The sequence below is a fragment of the Parasteatoda tepidariorum genome, chromosome X1 (genome assembly GCF_043381705.1).
Source record: "Parasteatoda tepidariorum isolate YZ-2023 chromosome X1, CAS_Ptep_4.0, whole genome shotgun sequence".
NCBI classification, from domain to species: Eukaryota; Metazoa; Arthropoda; class Arachnida; order Araneae; family Theridiidae; genus Parasteatoda; species Parasteatoda tepidariorum.
Window position 1 is genome coordinate 1344755 of NC_092214.1, and position 14914 is coordinate 1359668.

Consider the following 14914-nt stretch of genomic DNA (forward strand, 5'->3'; position numbering starts at 1 on the left):
ATATATATATAAACATATATATATATATAATTCTTTCATAAAAATTATTAACTGGGGAATATTATGAAGAGTTCAAAAATTCCCAATTAATACTTTTTTTAAGAATTTGCGTTAAAGATATAGTTATCATAATGTAAATATTTAGATGTCAATATTCTGTGCTGTGAAAAAGATATATCGAAAAATGTAAAATTACCTCTACCGAATCATTTTTTTTCTAAAAATACGTTAAGAAGAAAAGATCAGCTAAAAGTAGGAAATATTTACATATAATGCAATTCTGTCACACAATGGATTATGGATGGAAATTTCGTTTACCCTTTAGTGGCAAGCATTTAAAATACCAACATTATTCAACAACATTATTTGAGCAGAATTATCTGATAAAATAATTAAAAGCTTTTCACTAATAAACAAATGCGAAACTTCAAAAAAGATGATGTTATAAAAAAGTAAAAATCTGCATAATTATACCTTTATTAATAACTTTTATTAGTTTCATGCTAATGACAGCTTAAAAAGGTCTGTAGCTGATTTGCTTATAGAAAATCACATGATGCGATTTGTTTCCAATAATAAGAATATTGAAAACTGTAATCATTAGATTTTCATTTTATGTAAAGATATAAATAATTAGTTTAATTCTATTTTTCTTCAGTCTCTTTCCCATATATCAGATTACCTCTCTCTTTTAACATTAATTTTATTGAAATAACTATTGTTTAATTTTCTTCTAATTTTATTATGTTTGTTTTCCAATATTAATTTTTTCCTAAAACAAATGCTAATGAAGCTTAAATACTGAACTTATAATTTTTTTAAATTTAACTTTTAATTAAAGAACTTTACTTTTTTAAACTTATTATTTTTACTTAAGTTGTGTGTTAAGTAATTATTATTGTTTTTGTTTCATAATTTTTAATGCTGAGATCAGTTTACATAAAATTTCTTTTTTTCTCATGTAATTGAATTAAACATCGAAAATTCTTTTAAATAATGTCTATGAGAAGAGGTTTAAAGCTAAGTTATAATTTTTTTTCTCTGAAGGCAATTTAATATAGGAATATCAAACTATAAATTTTTGTCACCCTATGCATCAGATTAAGAGTTTAGTGAATCTTTTCTTTTTTCTATTTCCGATGCTCGAGGAAGTAAAAATAAATTATTTACTTTCATCAGTAAATGAACTGAAAGAATCAAAAGTTCTTCCTGAAAGATTATTTTTCTAATATTTATTACAGAGAGATATAGATATTTTTCTCATCTCTCTTACATTTTCTTCTATTTTTCTTATATTTTTCCTATTATCTTATTTTTCTTTTCTTTCTTGTAGTTTTTTTTTTTCGAATCGAAATAAAAATACTAAGGAGAGGAATGTTTGTGCATATTTAAAATTCTCATACATAAGCATTTTGAGCAAAAATAATGAAATATCGAGAACAGAATCATAAGAAAAAAAGCAAACATCTCTTTTTAATGAGGAGGTGAGTTGGTCACCCAATTCATTAAAAGAAAAGTGAATTTAAATATGGAAAATAAAGCATTACATTACAGTTAACAATGAAGAAAGATAAGTTGTAAAGAATGAAGCATGAAAAATAAGGAATCTAATAAACGAAATCTTATTTAAAGATTTAATCCATCACTTTTGGAAAACTTTACCACATTTTACATATGCATTTTTAAAGTTTGTACATGTTTTAGGGAGCCACAACACATGCACACATCTTATCTAATCATTATTTTTAGTTGTGGTATCTTATTTTTGTCCACACTGATTTTCTTCAAATTCTTAGTCTTTTGAATCGTGTAATACGTAAAGTTTGATCGAATAATATGTTAGATTTGTAGAATGGGAATAAATTATGCAGGGTTAGTACGATCCTTAAAAAATTTCAAAAATGCAATTTCAATATTGTACTAAAAAAATTAAGGCCTAACCATCTTAAAATTACGAAACCAAACCACAATCATAAATAAAACTTCGCAAATATTTTTATTTATATTAATTTATTTTATAATAATATTAAGCTTTGTGGCGGAAACAGATTTATTAAAATACATATTTAGTTTTGTTAGCACTTTCTGAATTTTATAGGCTTATTTGCCAATACATAGTAACAAAAATTAGACATCTCTGAAGATGAGATGACTTTGCCTCTCTCACACAGAAACATAGATTATGTCTTACAGCTAGTTGAACAAAAATATAACCTACGTACACTTAATTCAAGAAAAATATTCGATGAACATTAAAATTTTACATCGTCACTGTAAGCAAAGTTTTACCCAAATTGATAAACAAGTTAAACTGCTTCCTGTGAAACTGCATCGACTGCAATATATATTATTTTTATAACCGGCGTTTAACAGCCGACACAATTTTTTGGGTTTACGACTACCTATGTTCAACTCCGTAGCATTGTAATTTTGAACCCAATCCAGAAGACAAGGGAACTCCCGGATCAAGTATTGGGGGAAATTTGCCCACGGGGAAGAATTTTTTTTTTAAATATCCCGCATTTGCGTTACATGGAGAGGAAAAACACGAAAACTTCTCACGGTTAGCCTGACGGCAAGAGGGCTCTAACTAATAATCCATCTACCACTGAGGAAAGTTTACGTCAGCACTGTGGTCGGTGCAAGCCGAATGCGGAATTCTTCTCGACCAGCCATCGCTGGGATTCGAATCCGGTTCGCCTCATTGGAAGATTCCATCCCCTGAACCATCACAGCTGCTACTGCAATATATTAACAAATATAGGAGATATTTAAATTGTCCATCTCTTCTCTATGGCCATCTAATCTAGACTTAACCAGCATCATATGTTTTGGTTGTACTTAAAGATATTTATGTTAATGATGTTATATGTGAAAGTATCTAGGTTCAGTGCATCTGTAAACGATATTCATTATAAAAGAAATATATATTAAGACTCTAATTTGTGTTATATCTTCTGCAGATTTCAAATGTTTCAATGGTCTAAAAATTCCCGTATTGATTGTTTTTGAATTTAGTCTTAAAAAAAACACATTTATGTTAAAGGCTAAATCAACTCGCGAATTTTTAAGAATTAAGTACCAATTTAATAGATTGACTTCAAATATGCTAATTAATTAGTCCTGACAGTTAATTAATCAATTATAAAGACGTCTTTTACCAGTACATACACATCTATTTTTAGACTAATTTGGATCTACAAAATATAAAGGTCAGTAGCAATTTGGAAAATATCATTCCAATAGTTTAGTCAGAAGAGCGATCCTTGGTGTTTAATTTCTTGTAATTCATCATTTCTAGACAAATTTTTAAACGAATTGAAAACTTTTTCCATAAAATTATGAATTTATAATTTCATTTAAAAAATTTCTTTGAAGTTCAATTTACGAAGTCCCAACCCTTGGAAACGTTCTATGTTAGCCAAAAAATACTTATAAGCATTAGCATAAAAATAACTTATGGATTTTGTCTAATACGTTCACGTCTTATTTAACAATGCATCAATTTTATTTCAGTCTTAATTAACTAATACTTTTAACGCTTTTTAATTCTGAAGTGCATGAAGGATCCAAGTGACAGTGTTTTTGGAGGCCGATAAACAGCCTCTGCAGTAAATTAAGCGATGAATGCCATGAAGCTCAGGATTTTCGCTAATTGGAGGAAACAAAGCATTTCAGCTATCAACTTCAAAGCTCATTTAATCATATTTACACTTTTTTCACTCACTTTTCCAAATACATTTATTTTGACTTTAAATAAATTCTAGTTTTATCTCACTTCAAAAAAAAAAAAAAAAAAAAAAAAAAAAAAAAAAAAAAAAAAAAAAAAAAAAAAAAANAAAAAAAAAAAAAAAAAACAGATTAATACTGGATTTGCGGTTCTCGTTTTGGTGTTTTGCGAGATTCTAACAGGAAACTTAGATTGTAAGTCATAGTCTTTAGAAAAAACTCTTCTCGCCACAAACCTCCTTTTGCTACAGCATTTCAAAGAACCGACCTGACTACGACATTGACCCCTACTTGAATCCTCGTAACTATCATAGACCAGACGAGGGGAGTTCTTTACATAGACAGACTATATATTCTAGTTTTGTACCAATTCTACTTTAAATACACTCGTTAGTGCAAATTTGTTCATTTAGTTTCTTCTTTGCTGCTCATTTTTGTACTAGAGTTGATTAAAATTTAAAATAGGGAGGCCGATATATCCGAGATAGATCACTGAAATATACACTTAAGTGGACAGTTAAAAATAACTAAACTCTTATTGTTGGTGTTAATGATCACAAAAATTGATCACAATTATTATTGTTGCAAAAAAAATTATTCAGGTGTCACAGAAAAGAGAGAACCCTAAATTTCAATAAATTTATAGCATTCCTTTATTTCTACATTAGAAAAATTCTTTTTCTGGAGTTATGACAAAAAGGAAACATTTCAGAGGTAACATTCAATTTATTTTATTTTATTTGAGATTTTAAAAAAAAAGCGATACATTCAAATCTACGATATAAGGAGGCGCATCATTGATGAGGTTCAATGTTCACATTTCCCCCAGAAATGATTAAAGTTAAATTTTATCTCGTAATTTGGATATGCTGTATCACAAAAGACAAATATCTGTATTTTTCTTCACAATAATTTGGGCTTATTATCGTTACCATATCACAAAGAAACTATATAAAAAGGACATAACAATTAATTAATAATAGAGTCTCCACAGTAAGATATCTCGTTATTTGAGTATACACTATATCACAAAGTGCCAAACAAGTGAGATTTTACCAGGTTATTTGGATAGCATAGAAATGATCTAACGAGGGTCTCGAATTTCATTTAGATATCTTACAACTTAATGGACCTACTAACGAGGTCCCCCAATAATTTAATGAGATTTGTCTCGTTATATAGATACGCACAAAGTTATCTCGTTATTTGGATATACTATATCAGAAAGGAGATGAATTTTGATTTTCAATTATATAAAATAGAAAAAACCAAAAAATAATTTAAAAACATTATTGTAAAAATATTTAAGACAAAAAATTGATAGAATATTTTCTCGTTCGATATATTTTTAATACATTGAAAAAGAATTACTTTAAGTTTAGGAAACAACTTTACAGACAAATGTAACTTGAGTATCTTATTCGTCTACTTCAGTCACTTTAATATATTAAAGGTATTCCATTTCTTAAAAAATATTTATAAAGTACCGTTGAAAATAAAATTGGTTACAAAACTCCATTAAATAAATTTAAAACCCGTTTTGGAAACCTTTGAAAGTTTTATTTCAAGGTTCTTATATTTTGCTTTCGTCTTTTATATAGAATTTCTAAAGTAGAAATATTTTATAAGACCGAGCATTTTTGTTTTTTACTCATCAAAACTCACGAGCATGAAAACATTAGGTCATGTAAATGGTAAAACACAAATAAATAAAAGTAATTACCGAAAACTATTTATTTTTTTTAATTCGAACCAATTTGGAGTGAAGCTCTTTTAAGTAATGTTTTGAGTCCATAAATGGTCCTAAATATTGTTTAGAGTCTATTGAAAGGAACATAAGGATAAAAATGTGTATAATAATTTATTTTAACCATTTCTTTTTCAGTTACCATAGAAACCAGATGTATTTTATTTGTCTCCATATAAGGAAAATACTTTACTTGCAATGGTTCTTCACATTTGAACTGCATAAGCTTTGAAGCTCCTTTTCGAATTGCACTAACCATATTTTGCACTTAAAAACTTCAATAAGTCTCTACGAAATTGTTTGGATAGTTACGTGACTTTGAAATATTAAATATGTGGAATTTTTTGGAAGATCTTATTTTAAAATTGCATAAAGGAACTGCTGAATATTTATGCTCAAATTAAGGCTCTGGAACTATTTTGCAGCACAAATTTAAAAAAAGAAAATCGCATTAACTTCTTGATTATTAAGGGAAATTGTAAAGTAAACTACCTTCATTTTTTTCATACTTATCTTTCTTATATATAAGTATAACTGTTTCTAATTTAGTTGAATACGGAAAAACTTGTAGTATTTAAGACATGTTAACTCGATTCAGTTCTGGCCTTTTTAAAGTTTCTTCATATGAAATTCATTACGATACTATCACATGTACTTTGCATGCAAATTAAGACATGTTAACTCGATTCAGTTCTGGCCTTTTTAAAGTTTCTTCAAATGAAATTCATTACGATACCATCACATCTACTTTGCATGCAAATTAAACCATTAATATTAAGTATCTTTTTTTCGGTATCAAATTCGAAAAAAAATGAGGAGAAACGTTATTTTTCATAACTGAAGAGAAATAAATCTTTCATCGTTAATTTTGACTCGATCTGAGGTAAAAAATAATCTGTCTAGCTTTGTTGCTAAGCGTATGGATCATTTTCAAAAAACTTATATATGGCATATTTTCAAAAAACGTCCCATGATTTCAAGTAATTTTAATTACTAAAATTAAATTCCAAACAAAAAATATTCAAATTCATTAACTATATGTTTTCAGTAAATCTGGTTGTGAAGATATGATTTTTTAAAACGTCAGGTACCATTAAATTGCTATGTCCTCCTAATTAACTAGAGTTAATCCAACTGTTAATTTTAAATAATTTATTTCATTTAGTTGAAAAAATTGTGCTATATGAAATGCATATCACAGATTTCAAAATTAAGTAAGTTGCTGAATTTGAATCGCTTAGAGCCGCCATTGTATGCAGACATTTCACTTTTTAGAGAAAGCAGTTCTAATTTTTAGGCAAGGAGATATTTTCATATGTTTAATTTCAACGAAGATTGAATTATGAAGTATTTTCCGAAAGTTTATTTCTTACTTTTTAAGCACATTTACTTTGATTTTATTTAAATTTATCTCATTAATAGCGTAGTAAAAATGCCGGTCATATGCGTGTTCCTAAGGAGCCTAGGAGACAAATATGGAAATATATAAAATAGTAAATTAAAGTCGAATTTCTTTAGACATATTTAAGAAAGTCAGTAATATATATTAATAAATTCCAATCGAATTCCAGATGAGGCAACTCAGCCGATAATTCAACCACAAGTTATTTCAAAGTATTCTAAAATCCATTCAAATTTTCCCGGATAATTCAGAGAATTATTCAACGATTTCTTCTCTATTGAAAACACCCGAAATCGCCCCCCCCCTCCTAAAAAAATCCATAAGTCTCTGAACTATCGAACACAAAAAGTAGTTAAAAGTCTGCCGAAAAGATAAAAAGAAGATTATCTTGAATGATGTCAACAAAAAGAAAGAATCATTAGAGCTTAGCAGGAAAAGAGGATCTCAAACGATCAGCCAAACATAAGCTCGTTTTGCCATTTATACATGAAAGACAAAATGCTAGATATGCTTTTATGTAATCAATGCGTAAGATATGTACTTGAAGAATGTGTGAGAATGCCTAAGTCGAAAATTTTATCTGTACTATTCGCATGCAATCTGATTAAATAGTAATTTTTGGTAATTTTTTCAAGTAAATAAATGGTAATTTTTTTCATGTTATTAAATGTTAATTTTTCTTCCAAATGGTAATTTTTCATTTTAATTTCTTTAAAATAAAAGTTTTTTTTTTTTTTCGTTTGAACATTGTAATACGTTCGTTTGAACATTGTAAAGCAAAAGGCGACTATTTCTTAACTTTTTAAAAGTGATTTCAATATAAAGGCCACCTTTGGAACATTATGTGCCAAAGTAGGCCCACAAGCTACTATTTGGAAATTCTTTTATAAAAAAATTACATTTCATTTTACAAAAAGAAGTACACTTAATATGTATTAGAGTTAGTCGTAAGAATTTACGAAAATAAAAAAATTCAGCCTCATATACCTAACCAAAAAATTATGTAAAATTATCAAAGCTTAACTATGGCCACCTGTGGTTCACCTATCCCATTTTTTAAAAATATTTTATTTTAATAATTTTTCTTCTTCTCTTTTAATTAATACTTATAATTTTTTTTCGATATTTTTTACCTATATATATGGGGCAATCCATACAAATTTTACACCTATGATACAAAAATTATATAATTTATTTTTTTTATTGCTCTTTATTGAAAATAAATCGACACGTATTTTTGCGTTTTTGTTTAAATTGCATATTTTTGACTATACGAATTTTTGAAAAATTTCTCTTTTTTGAGCACCCGACTTTGCAAGTTATTTTTTAACGTATTGCCATCCAACAACAAAAGTATTTAAATACACTTTTTTGAAGTGATTTTTCTCAAACTTTAAGAAAATCAACATTAAAATATAAAATTTCTTGTTTTTGACATAAAAAAATTCATTTTTTGAAAAAAACAACTTTTTTTTGCAATTTGGACATCTTTGATTTTTTTTTATATTTCAACAGTGTGAAGTATAATCAATGATGATATTAATTCCAAATTTTTGGAATGTTAAGACACTTTGTTCGAAAGATATAAACAAAACAGTGACGGTGCGCACTCCGCGTATGCATGTAGAATATGGCTCGACTGTTCTCGAACTCATCCGCTACCTACTAAACTAGAGCGAGGCGTGCGTGCTGTTTCGTTTATATCTTTCGAACAAAGTGTCTTACCATTCCAAAAATTTGGAATTATTATCATTATTGATTATACTTCACATTGTCGAAATATAAAAAAAATCAAAGATGTCCAAATTGCAAAAAAAAGTAGTTTTTTTCAAAAAATGAATTTTTTTATGTCAAAAACAAAAAATTTTATATTTTAATGTTGATTTTCTTAAAGTTTGAGAAAAATCACTTCAAGAAAGTGTATTTAAATATTTTTGTTGTTGGATGGCAATACGTTAAAAAATAACTTGCAAAGTCGTGTGCTCAAAAAAGCGAAATTTTCAAAAATTCGTATAGTCAAAAATATGCAATTTAAACAAAAACGCAAAAATACGTGTCGATTTATTTTCAATAAAGAACAATAAAAAAAAATAAATTATATCATTTTTGTATCATAGGTGTAAATTTTGTATGGATTGCCCCATATATATATATATATAGTATATATATATATATATATATCAAAACATTAAGGAAGTAGCCTCTGTTCAAACAATAGTTATGCAAAAATGTTTCTACTTCATTTCAGTCTTAATTCAGGTAAAAAAATGAATGTTGTTTAAAAAGTTGAGAATTCGGGTGAAATTTCACAATCGGTGAAGTAAGCATATTTGGAAGAAAAGAAAATCATATTGGTATTTATTTTAGGCAAAATTTACCTATCTACAACAATTGTGTTCACACTTTTTGACTGCAGATCTTTTTTTGTGAGATATCTTAAAAAGAGCAAACACCCTATTTCGAAGTACGTTTTTTGACCTAGGAACTGACGTTCACACAGGAGGAAAACTTAGATACTTAAGGATTGTCAAAGTAGAACCGGCAATTTATACCAAATTAAACCCCTGGCTTAATATACTAAAAAGTAGATTAGCGGTTAAGGCAACTTTTTTTTTTCAAATGAACTTCTAAAAAGCCTTCTAATCATACAATAAATTCAATTTATTAAGTCAATATTGATACATAAAAGGTAAATAAAAATTGTAACAAGGCAGCAGAAACCAAATTTGTTTTATATAATAGAAATAAGACATAAATAAAATCTTAATAATTAAAATTAAAATATAAATGTGTGTTTGACTTCTATTATATAAAAAGCCTTCGTTATACTTTATTTTCGATTATAAAACTAAAGTATTGAGGAAAATATGTTTATGAAGTTTGACAAAAACATTTAAATTTTCTATGAAAATATCAAGAAATTATCTTTAATATATTTTTATGGTTAAAATTTTAGCGTTTCATTGGACAAAAAATAACTTTTCTTGATGTGCGCTTTTTCGCATAAAAGAATAAAATCAAACTATAAAGCTGTCAATTTTATAAGAAAAACTGTTATTTTCTCTGAGATTGTTTGTGAAATATAAAATAGTGTTAAAGAAATGGTTCTTTATTCTCATAAGTCACGGCCTTTTCTTTTCGGTTAATAATTATTTTTTATTATATTAATGCTAGATATGCTTATTTTTATTTTTTTTGAGGAGGGGAATTTATAAAAGTTTTTAAAGAATAACATATTTTATTTTATTGCCGTTGTTAAACAGTCGATTGCATGTGTTTCTTAATGTTGTTAAATTGTATTTATTGCAATGTTATTATTGGGATTCTGAACTACCCAAATAACATACCAAGCTCGTCAAACCGTGTGTTCCATACGAGTGGATTCTGAACTACTAAAACGGAGATCCCAGTACGACAGGCAATAGAGAAATTTTATTTTTTTAATACATTTATGTTTTTGTGATCACTGCATTTTACGACAGCTAAAAATTTTTGCAGGAAAAATCTAGTTTTTGACTTTAGACAGAATATTTATGATGGCATATTTGAAAACTATAGAAAATTTCCTACAAATTCTGTGCCTAGAGTGTGGCCGTGCCAACAATGTGTGTCCTAATAACCATAATTTTCTTAAAGTCTTTCATAAAACCACGATATTTGGTATCTCCTTTTTAATTTTCATGCAAATAAGTTTTGGAATGTGAATTTTTCTCCATTTTTATATATATTCTAAATAATTAAAATACTCACCCCTAAATGTCCTTGGAACCGAAATTTTTTAGGGTATTTCTCGTTTAAAATTTAATGGCCTTTTTTTAAAATTTTAAGCAATCAAAATTTAGAATATGACGCTTAACATTTCAATTTTAAATTAAAAGTTTGCATTTAACAAAAATAATAATCTTACAATAAAAGTTTTATTTTTCAAGTTCTGGAAAAAATTTACCCTTTTCTAATAATAATAATATCCAAGGTTGGTTACAATAATGCAACGAAGGACATTAAATGATTGCACATACAAAAATAAAAATATGCCTGTAATCTACCTTTAATTCTCATATGTTTCTGGAATCATTTTATAAAGCAACCTTACCCTAACATTCAGATGTTTAAATGTTGCTTTTTATTATGCACTTAGGCCAAATAAACGTGATTAGCAAAGATGAGTCCTGGGTGACTCAGAGAGTTTCTTTTCCTTAGAAAACAAGCCTTTTTTTTAAGATAATATTATTCTTAACAAACTAAAAAATGACTAAAATTCACTCTAAGAATAATTCAACATGTGTAATCGCCATATAATTATTAAAAAAGGGTCAAATTTGTACTAAACATACTAAATAAAACTTTACATAAACTTTACATTAACTTCAAAATGTTAAGAGACATATTCTAAATTTTGATTGCATGAAAAAAGGCATAAAAGGAAAAATGCCCTTGATTTTAAGGGCACTCAAGGGAGATTTTTGTCATTTAGAACAAATGTAAAAATGGGGTCAGGAAAATTAAGAATTAGAAATGGTGGTTTTAAGAAAATTGCTGTTATTCGGAAGGAGGGATTATAAGGTAAACACTTTTCTCAGGGGTAGGGAAACTCACATGAGTATTGTTCTAAGTTTAAATTGAGTAAAAATTTAAGAAGAGTGGCCAAAAATCAAAAATGGAAAAGACCTAAAAAAATTACTATTTAGGCGAATGTTTAGGAAAAATTATTTTACATTTAGTAATTTCGATTTTTTAGTGTGAATCAAAACTTGATTTTTTCTATACAAAAAATAAATTTCCATCAGTCAAATATCTTCCATTCTGTTTGATAACCATTTTCATGATGATGCCTCATATAACTTCGGGTTCTTATCAGCAAAGAACACGTTGGTACGCATAAGTATCAATTTTGAACTTGTAGTTCAATGCATTTTAAAATTATTATATTGGCAAGACAAAAATTTTAGAACATGAAAAGTCGTTAACAAACGATGTTGTATAAAATATATTTTCCTTTCGGTTTGATTAAATATTTTAAAACAGTAAAATTTGCTTAACTAAATTGTTTTGCTATTGAAATGCATATTTATAGCAGAACTAAGCATACTCCCGCAAACTCAACCAAGTGCGATTTGAGATCATCGTTATTACTAAAATTCCTATCATTTAAAAAAAATTTGTAATTTTTCGAAGCTATATGAGGAATTGCAAACCACAAAGAACTCGTGCTCCACCACGAAAAAGCAAGAACTTGCCCATTTTTTGTAACAAAAGCAAACTAATTGCATGGAAAGTGAGGCAGAATTAATTTATTTCGAAGTTTACCAAACTTTTTATATGGTAAAAACTTCAATAATAACGACTTCCACAAATCACACTTAATTGAATATTTTCCAAATAAGAACTATAAGTGCAGGATCATGAAGTTACCAGAAAAATAGCGAAAGGTCAGCGAAGAGAATGGAAGATATTTAACTGAATGGAGTTATTTTTTTCTTTCCTTTTTTGTACAGAAAAAATTAAGTTTTTTCACACTGAAAAAGCCAATACAAGGAGGAAATTAGCAAAAATCATTCTACATCATGTTATTTTTACTGTATTTCCACGCATGTTACTCATTTATATCCAATAACTACTACAGGAGATGCTCAAAGTTTTAGCCAGACTGTTATTGATGTGTTAGAGATACAGCTGTTACATGTTTGAGAATGTGCACCATTTCAGGCAACTGACTAATTTTTTAAACATTTAATGAAATAGTATTTGTTATAAATAAGCAACATGTGTGGAAATGTAGGGTGTTCTTAAAAGAATGTCCCACTTTCAATGAACAGTTTAATTTAAACTGATTACAACAAATCATATAAGATGAACAAATCTAATTTTTTAAGCAAATTCTTGATATGTGCACTCACACAAAGTGGTGACTCCTAACAGTAAGGCACTCTGCGTTTTCTAAATTGTAAGAGTGAACTATAATTTCAGTTAAACATGCGTTTCGTTTAAATGTGATGATTCTCGCAGCAAAAACACCCGCCACTTGCAAACAAAAGAGTGGGAAAAATTGTATTTTAAGTTGAATATAGAGTGGCAAAACTATTAAACATTTTCATATAGAGTTGCATGACAACAAACTTGATTGCTAAAGAGGAATCTAAAACCAGTTTTTTTATGGTGGAAAAGTAAATTCTTAATTTGCCTTTTATTTATAGTAAATAAAATACTTTAATGAATATTAAATATTTAGCGTTTCTTTATTGTCCAATAACGGACTTAAGTGAAAAACTAAATGACTTCTACTGTGATCATTAGATGATCTTCATAGTACAATATTTTCACAGAGGTGTATTTTATGTAATTTAATTGTTTTTCTTTTAGAAAAGGGACGCAACATGACTACCTCATTTTTTCAAGAAGAGCTAATACCACCAGATACAAATATATCCTTTCTACCAAGACTGAACTTTAGTTTTGATGATGCTGTTAAAGAAGTTGAACGTCACCTCTCAAACGATAGAATGTTTAGTCGAGTCACTGAAGTTATTCTAATCATCATCTATACTATAATCATCCTTACTGGTATATTTTGCAATGTCGTTATTGCAGGAATAATTATTAGAAAAACCACCTTTGGCAGAACAAAGTACCCCTTTGTAATTAATTTAAATGTTTCTGATTTAATTCTTTGTTTGTTTTGTATACCATTTACACTAATAGCATTGTTAAGAAGAAATTGGATTTTAGGGGAAAATATGTGCAAACTTATCCCTTTCGTACAAGGTGTAACTGTTTTTCTGTCCTCTGCAACTGTAAGCGTGATTGCTGTTGATAGACTTAAAAAAGTTTTGAATGCATTTCCATCAGGAAGGAAAAGACAGAGTAAAGAAATTATTATCTCAATTATTTCAGTTTGGATTGTATCATTGATTTTTTCTTGCCCTGTTCTTTACGCACAAACTGTAGAAACTGTTGGATTGCCAGGCATTTACAAGTATGAAAAATGTATAGAAAAATGGCCCTGGAATAATGCCAAAGGTATTTACACAGTTATAATATTATTGGTCCAATTTCTCATTCCAGCTATTGTTTTATTTACAGCACATTTGAAAATTGAATCCCATCTGAACTATGTCATGAATCGATGCAATAAAAACACAGCACCAAAGTTTGGGGAAGATAGAGTCAGAAAGGAATTACTGAGAAATCGGAGAGCAACAATCGTTTTGGTAACTATAACTTCGGTGTTTGGACTCACTTGGCTTCCTTGGAACATTTTTAGCCTGATCGCAGATTTCTATCCTAAATCTATGTCAGCTAATAATTTGTACATGTCATTTGTAGTATGCCACATGATAGCTATGACTTCAGCTACGAGTAATCCAATTTTGTATGGATGGTTGAATTCGAACATTCGAAAAGAAATCGTGGCTGTTAAAGATGCCATTGCAGCTGCACTTTCTGGTCGAAAATGGAGGAATCAAACCGAGACAGAAGAAAGAATGTGTGATACAAAATTATAAGCATTATGCTTTTCCTGTAGGGGGAACTACGCAGAAAAATTAAATGAATATTGCAGCGATTTAACAAAATACGTTTTTTTATCTTATTGTACAGATTTTAATCTTCGTTTTCTCATGTTATAAATACGAAAAAAAGGGAGAAAAAAAATAGCGCTTATGTAATACAATGTTTATTATTTATTTTTTAAACTATCCATAACTTGCTGTACTTCATGAGTAGAAAAAAAAATCATCGAAATTTGATTCCGTTTTGATTTTTTCAAAATATATGAATATAGTTTTCGTTGCACGCAGAATTTATTAAAAGTAATTTTTTTTAAAAAAACTGGTGGTGGGTGATGCTTTGAAAAAGCAAATTCAAAATATGACATAAAAAAAGTTAAATTTTCTCGAAACACTCAAAGCCATTCAATTCAATTAATAAATCCCTTCTTGCAACGAAAACTATGTTTATTATGAACATAGTGTCAAAATTTCAAGTAAATTGGTCAAAAATTTTACTAGTTAGAGATACAGCAAGTAAGAGAAACGTAG

The 14914-nt window shown here is 28.0% G+C and overlaps 1 protein-coding gene across 1 annotated transcript in view; it reads left to right on the plus strand.

Annotated features, from left to right (window-relative positions):
* LOC110282886 (neuropeptide Y receptor type 6-like) overlaps positions 1-14547 on the plus strand; it is a 22843-nt gene extending 8296 nt beyond the window's left edge. Inside the window, exon 2 of the mRNA XM_021147116.3 lies at positions 13239-14547. Within this exon, the coding sequence (XP_021002775.2) occupies positions 13253-14380 (1128 nt within the window). The 5' untranslated portion in view covers positions 13239-13252 and the 3' untranslated portion in view covers positions 14381-14547. The remainder of the gene's footprint in view (positions 1-13238) is intronic.
* Positions 14548-14914: the final 367 nt, after the last annotated feature.